The 6818-nt window shown below is 49.3% G+C and overlaps 3 protein-coding genes across 3 annotated transcripts; 2 read left to right on the top strand and 1 right to left on the bottom strand.

Moving 5' to 3' along the window:
* Positions 1 to 1246: 1246 nt before the first annotated feature.
* On the top strand, positions 1247 to 2428 carry VC83_02714 (uncharacterized protein; the record flags this gene model as incomplete). Its single annotated transcript, XM_024466370.1, has 1 exon — positions 1247 to 2428. The coding sequence occupies one exon, from the start codon at positions 1247 to 1249 to the stop codon at positions 2426 to 2428; it is 1182 nt and encodes a 393-aa protein (XP_024326175.1).
* A 234-nt stretch (positions 2429 to 2662) lies between these two features.
* VC83_02713 (uncharacterized protein) lies at positions 2663 to 3902 on the bottom strand. Its single transcript, XM_024466369.1, has 2 exons — positions 3618 to 3902; positions 2663 to 3525 (listed from the first exon to the last, which is right to left on the bottom strand). The coding sequence occupies exons 1-2, from the start codon at positions 3682 to 3684 to the stop codon at positions 2900 to 2902; spliced, it is 693 nt and encodes a 230-aa protein (XP_024326168.1). The 5' UTR covers positions 3685 to 3902; the 3' UTR covers positions 2663 to 2899.
* PUF6 (pumilio y domain member 6) lies at positions 3892 to 6621 on the top strand. The gene is made up of 2 exons (XM_024466368.1): positions 3892 to 4388; positions 4436 to 6621. Exons 1-2 carry the CDS (start codon positions 4022 to 4024, stop codon positions 6331 to 6333), a joined length of 2265 nt encoding a protein of 754 aa, XP_024326169.1. The 5' UTR covers positions 3892 to 4021; the 3' UTR covers positions 6334 to 6621.
* The last annotated feature ends 197 nt before the right edge of the window (positions 6622 to 6818 follow it).

Below are 6818 nucleotides of genomic sequence, written 5' to 3'. Positions count from 1 at the left end.
GTCTAGAATGGTTGAAACACTTCGACAAACATACTGCTGTTCGTGCAAGGGGTCCATATCGAATGCTGGTGTTAGACGGGCACGAGAGTCATGAATCGGCCGAGTTCCAAGAGTACTGCAAGGCACACAACATTATAACTCTTGGACTACCTCCCCACTCGTCTCATTTAACTCAGCCACTTGATGTCGGGTGCTTTAGTGTGTTGAAGCGGGCATATGGTCGGCAGATTGAGACCTTCATTAAGGCTCATATCAACCACATTACCAAGGTCGAGTTCTTTCTCGCCTTTAGAGCAGCATATCTGGAATCCATGACAGCCCAAAACGCCCAGTCCGGGTTCCGCGGAGCTGGCTTAGTGCCTTTCGACCCGCAAGCAGTGCTTTCAAAGCTTGACGTGAGGTTACGGACTCCAACTCCCTCTAGACCCTCTACTGCCAACACCAACCCTTGGGTCTCCCAGACCCCTTCCAACCCAACTGAAGCTCTTTCACAAACAACCCTCGTTCGAAATCGAATTGCCCGTCACCAAGGAAGCTCGCCAACTCCACTCTTCGGGACAGTTATTGCATTGGCAAAGGGTACGGAGCGACTAGCACATGAGAACACCCTTCTGTCTGCTGAGGTACGTACCCTTCGAGCAGCCAACGAAGCCCTTAGCAAACGCCGCAGGGCTAAAAAGGCTCGTGTCCGTGAAGGAGGTGCACTTATAGTAGAGGATGCACAGGCTATTATCGCACAGAAGGATGTGGATGAGCAGGTACGACGCGACGTACGTGCTGTTGGGGGTAGTCACAAGGAGGGGCAACCGTCTAGGCGATGCTGTGGGATCTGTGGAAAAGCTGGTCATAATGCGCGAACTTGTCAAGAAGCTATAGATATGTCTAGTTCATCTGATTCCGCTTAGTTATAGTTAATTTAATATGTTATGGTTGATTTATTGATATTCAAAGTAGAATGCCAATGAAAAGTGTCCGAGGTACTGATATGTCCGACGTACTGATAAACCACGTTATTCCAAATGACTCAACTACGTGTTTACGTATACTGGTTTTACTATTCATACTCTGGAGCACTTTTTGGGGTTGAATCTGTTCCAAAAGCGGTAAGCGCTTGCCGTCATCGACAGACCAAGCCCCGCCTTGAAAAATAATTCTGCCGCCCCGCGAAGTTCTTCGTGGCCAGGAATAAACTATTTCAGTCAACAGACATCGCCCTTTCATTCCAAAAACCTCATACATTGCAACAATGGCGAAAACGAAGCCCCAACAGTCGAAGGCCAACCGGGAGTCCAAAAATATTTTAAACCGCACAATAGCCACTCCCAGCAAGGCCTCTTCACCGCCCGCATCTTCGTCGTCTCTCCTCGACCAGGCCACTTCTAAGCTTCTGGAAGGCGATATTGAGAGCACTGTTCCATTGGCACAACGCGCCTTGGGACTAGTTGATGTAGACTCTGTTGATGCGCTTCCGGCGTTGAATTTACTGGGCGAAATCCACATTGAGCTCGGCGATATCGAGGCCGCGAGGGCCTATTTCACACAAGCCGTCGAAATCGACGAGGAGGGCGAGGTCGATGAGGAGATCGGAGGCGGGGCTGAGAAGTTCCTCTGGCTGGCGCAGCTGAGTGAAGAGGGAGGTCGGGACAGTGTGGAGTGGTTCGAGCAGGGTGCTAAGGTGTTACGGGCTCAGATACAGAAGCTTGTGGAGACAGCGGATGCAAACAAAGCAGCAGAAGTGAAGGCTGTGGTTGCAGAGAAGAGGAGAAAGCTAGCAACTGCGCTATGTGGAGTTGTCGAGGTGTATATGACTGATTTGAGTTGGGAGGAAGATGCGGAACAGAGGTGTGAGGCACTTGTCACCGAAGCCACGCTTGTCGGACCAGGCTTCGCAGAGCCGTGGCAGACTTTGGCTAGTGTGCGCATATCACAGCAGAGACTCGAAGACGCCCAAGCTGCATTAAAGCGCAGCATTGAAGTTTGGAAGGATGAGGATCCAGAGAGTGAACTGGTGCCAGACTTCCCAACGAGAGTGAGCTTGGCGAGATTGTTGATGGAGAGTGGGATGGAAGAGGAAGCAATTGAGGTGCTGGAGAGACTGGTAGGAGAAGATGATAGCAGTGTTGAGGTATGGTACCTTGGTGGCTGGGGACTTTATATCTTGGGCGAGAAGGAGAAGGAGAAGGATGTTAGTGGGGAGGGTCACAAGGTTTATTGGATCTCGAGTCGACAATGGCTGAATCACAGCTTAAAGCTGTTTCAACAACAAGATTATGAGGATGTGCGCCTCGGAGAACACGCAAAAGAACTTATTTCCAATCTGGAGAAAGACCTTGGGGTACTGGCGGAAGGTGAAGAGGAGGATGACGAGTCCGATAGTGGCGATGAAGATGAGGAAGGTGAGGAAGATGAGGAGATGGGTGGCGTTTGATCAGTTTATCAGGACTATACTGTGGCCGACGTGAACCCTGGGAGCCTGATAGGCTGCATAGCAGTGTATGGGGGCTCTCTAGAAAGCTATAAAAGTTTAGATCTAGGCGTGATCCCTTAGGATTATGAAATCACTGTTTCGGGTTTAATGCCAAGTGCATCGCCAAAAGAATTAAGAAAATTATGTAGTCAATAAACTACAAAATCTCAGACCCAGAGATTGATCCAGAGATCTATTGCGATTTAGTTTTATATACACGTGTTCATACACTTGCCTATTCATTGTTCAAAAAAGGGAGCTGTCAGCTGCGTTTTGTGCTCATGTTTGCAACTATAGATAACTAACAGAGTCGAAGGCCGTGATGGTCCGCGTATTTTCCAGCTCTACCCAAAACGCCTCCAATGCAACGCCTCATATATCATGGAGACCGGTTTTTCCGACCTAAGCAATAAAAAACTCGAAGGTATCTCGTCAAAACTTGACCTTCTCCACAGCCGCTACAGCCGCATCCTCCAAGTCGTCATCTTCATCCGCCTTACCAGCCATGCCGCTCTCCCACAGCTGTCTTCCTGTAAGCTTAACTTCCGTTTCCTTCCCTCTGTTTCTCTTCTTCTCGGCAGCTTCCTCAACTTCACGCTCTGCTTGCTCTATATCGTCCATCTCTTTCCTGAAAGCGTCCCTCCACTTCGAAAACGTCTCGATATTCACCGGCGTTCCATGGAATTTCTTGTTCTCCTCGGCCTCGATAGCCATCACGCGCTTGACGTGCTCTTGCTTCAGCACCTCTTGGCGCTCCTGTATTATCTGCTCGGCCGCATCCTTGACAGTCGAAACGAGAGTGAAAATCATGGCCATGCCCATGTTCTCCTCAATGGAATCATTCAGGGCATCGATTAACCGCTCTCTGTCCACTTCGATGTCGAAAAGTTCGTGTGCTATCGCATCATCGGGTGCGCAAATCTCGACAAGCGGGGCTTCATCTGGGTAGTTTTCCGGGTATTCGATCTTCAGGATGACGGTTGGAGCTTCGGCCTCATTGCCGGCTTCGTTGGTGACATCGAGAAGGATTGATATCGTGTAAGATGTTTCTGAAATATCTGTGACGCCGCATTAGCAATGGGCTCTCACCTCTTCCCTCTGAAATTGTGTGTTCAAGGAGGTTGAGACAGAACGGCAAGGTACTACATACCAGTTATTTCGTCCGGGAAAATAGAGTCCAGGACTTCCCGCTCCTCCAGTTGATCTTCGCGACCCATTGTAAGAGGATTTGCCTTGTGAGACAGGCTTATTGACGTAGAAGTATGAGAATCATTGGTGATAGTGGGGGGTTGATAATCGACGAATCACGTGGGACACTTCCATAGCCTCGCCAGGACAGCGCGAGTACTATAGCAGACTAGTGGGAGTAACACCCCTGCAAAAAAGCCTCGCGATTGAAGGTAAAAGAAAAAGTTCTTGATAAGATTGTGGCAGAACAGTTACAACGTGAACCTTGCGACTCGACCGGGTTGCTTGTATTCTTAATTTGGACAGTTAATTCCACAGCCGCGACAATCATAGCATATTGCTAACGGAATTTTATCTCTGTTCGCCATGGCTGCCCCGGCAACAACCAAGAAAAGCAGTACTTCGGGCATCAAGCGGAAGGCTGAGCCGTCGAAGGAAGCACACATTAAGGGAACCAAAAAATCGAAGGTAGAGGCAGAATCTACGAAACCTGAGAAGAAGAAGTCCTCCAAGAAAGAGGATAAACCAGAGAAGAAATCAAAGGAAGATAAGCCAGAGAAGAAGTCAAAGAAGCCAAAGATGGTAGAGTCTAACGATGAGGACTCTGATGACATGGATGTCGATGGCGGTGTGCCATTGAACGGAGCGGAGGAAGAAGATACTCCAATGGAAGAGGCAAATGATGGAATACACCCTGAGAGAAGGCAGTTTGCTGCTGGCCAGGGTCCCAATGGTATGTATGCCGTTATGATCAACATTTCTCATCTAATTCGTTTATAGGTACTTCCTCCAGAGAGGCACACGCAAAGCAGAAGGCGACAATTGCAGAAAGAAAGGCGGCTAAGCCGCTCGCCGACCCTCTTTTACGAACGAAGAAGATTTGGGAGAGACTTCGAAGGAAGTCTCATGTTCCAAAGGACGAGAGAAAGCAGCTTGTCGAGGAGCTGTTCCAGATCATAACCGGCAAGGTCAAGGACTTCGTCCTGAAGCATGACTCTGTACGTGTGATTCAGACTGCCATCAAATACTCTACACCTGAGCAGAAGAGAATGATTGCAAAGGAGCTGAAGGGAACATACCGCCAACTGGCAGAGTCCAAATATGCCAAGTTCCTCATTGGAAAGCTGCTTATTCAAGGAGACGACGAGATCAGAGATCTGATTGTCCCAGAATTCTTTGGCTATGTGCGCAAGATGATTAAGCATGCCGAGGCTTCTTGGATTTTGGACGATGTTTACCGTGGGGTTGCAAACAGGCAACAGAAGGCCACAATTCTTAGAGAGTGGTATGGTGCTGAGTTCTCTCTGTTCCGCGACGGCGAAAAGGTTTCTGGCGACCTCGCAGACGTGCTCGAAAAGGAGCCTGGAAAGCGTGCTCCTATCATGCGCGAGCTGAAGGAGTTGATCAACCATCTCGTCCAAAAGAAAATGACTGGTTTCACGTTACTACACGATGCGATGCTTCAGTACTACTTGAATGTTAAAACTGGCACCGAAGAAGATACTGAGTTCATGGAGCTGCTAAAGAGCGACGAAGAGAGTGATCTTCTGAAGAACTTGGCATTCACAACTTCTGGAGCGCGAGTAGTCTGCCTTGCGTTTGCACACGGTGTTGCTAAGGATAGAAAGCACATCCTGAAGGCCTACAAAGATACCATTCATCTTATGGCAGGCGACCCGAACGGCCACAGGATTATTCTCGCAGCTTATGAGACAGTCGACGATACTGTTCTCACCGCCAAGTCGATATTCCCAGAACTTCTCACCAAGGATGCCGACAAACAAGCTGAGATGGTTGTCACTGCCGCCAACGACTTAAATGCTCGCACGACCTTACTCTACCTTTTCCAAGGCCGGTCAAGCTCTCTCTTCCCCGCCAGCCTCTCCGCCGACATCGAAGTCCTCAACGAGGTTGACGTCGCTCGCGCAACTACTTCCAAGAAAGACCCCGAAATTAGGCGCGCTGAACTCGCAAAGGCACTCTCACCTCTTCTTCTCAATGCCATTGCTTCCGCCGCTGGCGAACTCGCCACTACTTCCTTCGGCTGCCAGTTCATCACCGAGGTTCTCTTCGCATCTGTGGGCGACAAAACTGCTGCCTTGGAGGCTGTCGCATCTGTAGCTGCAGGAGACCCAACGGCTGTTGTTGTTGAGGCAGATGCCATGGATGTCGACGCCGCTGCTTCGGCTGAGGACGCAATGGAGGTTGATATTCCGTTCAACGATCACTCAGGTGGCCCAAGGTTGCACATTGCAAATACCGCATTCGGCGGCAAGATGCTGCGCTCCCTCATCGCTGGTGGTCGCTTTGACAACAAGTTGAAGAAGGTTATCCCAGTGTCGCCGCCTCTTAACTTCGCAGACATACTTTACCCAGTGATTGAGGAACACATCATTGAGTGGGCAACTGGCTCGAGTTCTTTCGTTGTTCTTTCTCTGTTAGAAACCGAGAACTTCTCCTCGAAAGCGGAGGTGTTGGAGAAGTTGAAGCAGGGAAAGAACGCCCTGCAAAAGGCAGCTACTGAGGAGACGGCAGAGCAGAAGGCGAAGGCGGCGGAGATTGCAGGAGCTGGCAAGGAGAATGGTGATGTCAAGGCGAAGAAGGGAAAGAAGAAGGCTGCACCCACCCAGAAAGCAGTTGGGAATGCGGGATCGAGGATGCTGTTATCCATGCTGTGAACGTATTATATAAAAATGTATGGAGTTATTAAGGATACCCGACGATCATGATTTGTTTCATTCATCTGACTTGACTTGATCTATCTATTTCCCCCAACTGACTTCATAATTCATAAATTCATAACTCATAATTCAATGGGTATAAAAGCACGTGGCACCTAGAGTTTTGGTGGTGGCGAAGTTGTGCAGTGTGGCTGAGGGACCCACCCCTGTTGACCGCTAGCGCCTGGTATGACTATATAATGTGGCTGAAATCCAGTCCCCTCGATAGCTCTTTATAAACTCCAACCAAAAAAATAAGCCGAATCTCCTCAATATCCACCCTCTTCCTCAAACTACAACTTCTGCTGAAGAACAAAACCGACCAAAATGCCAATCGCAGACAACAGATCCCCTGCGCCGAAGGCAGAGCAACCAAGCCAAGGAAACAACACCACAACGGCCCAAGGACAGCCTGGGATTACTTCGAACAAGACCGAGGCAGA

This window comes from Pseudogymnoascus destructans (genome assembly GCF_001641265.1).
Source record: "Pseudogymnoascus destructans isolate 20631-21 unplaced genomic scaffold scaffold_5, whole genome shotgun sequence".
In the NCBI taxonomy this organism is placed as follows: Eukaryota; Fungi; Ascomycota; class Leotiomycetes; order Thelebolales; family Thelebolaceae; genus Pseudogymnoascus; species Pseudogymnoascus destructans.
This window is presented reverse-complemented; position numbering and strand designations above follow the sequence as displayed.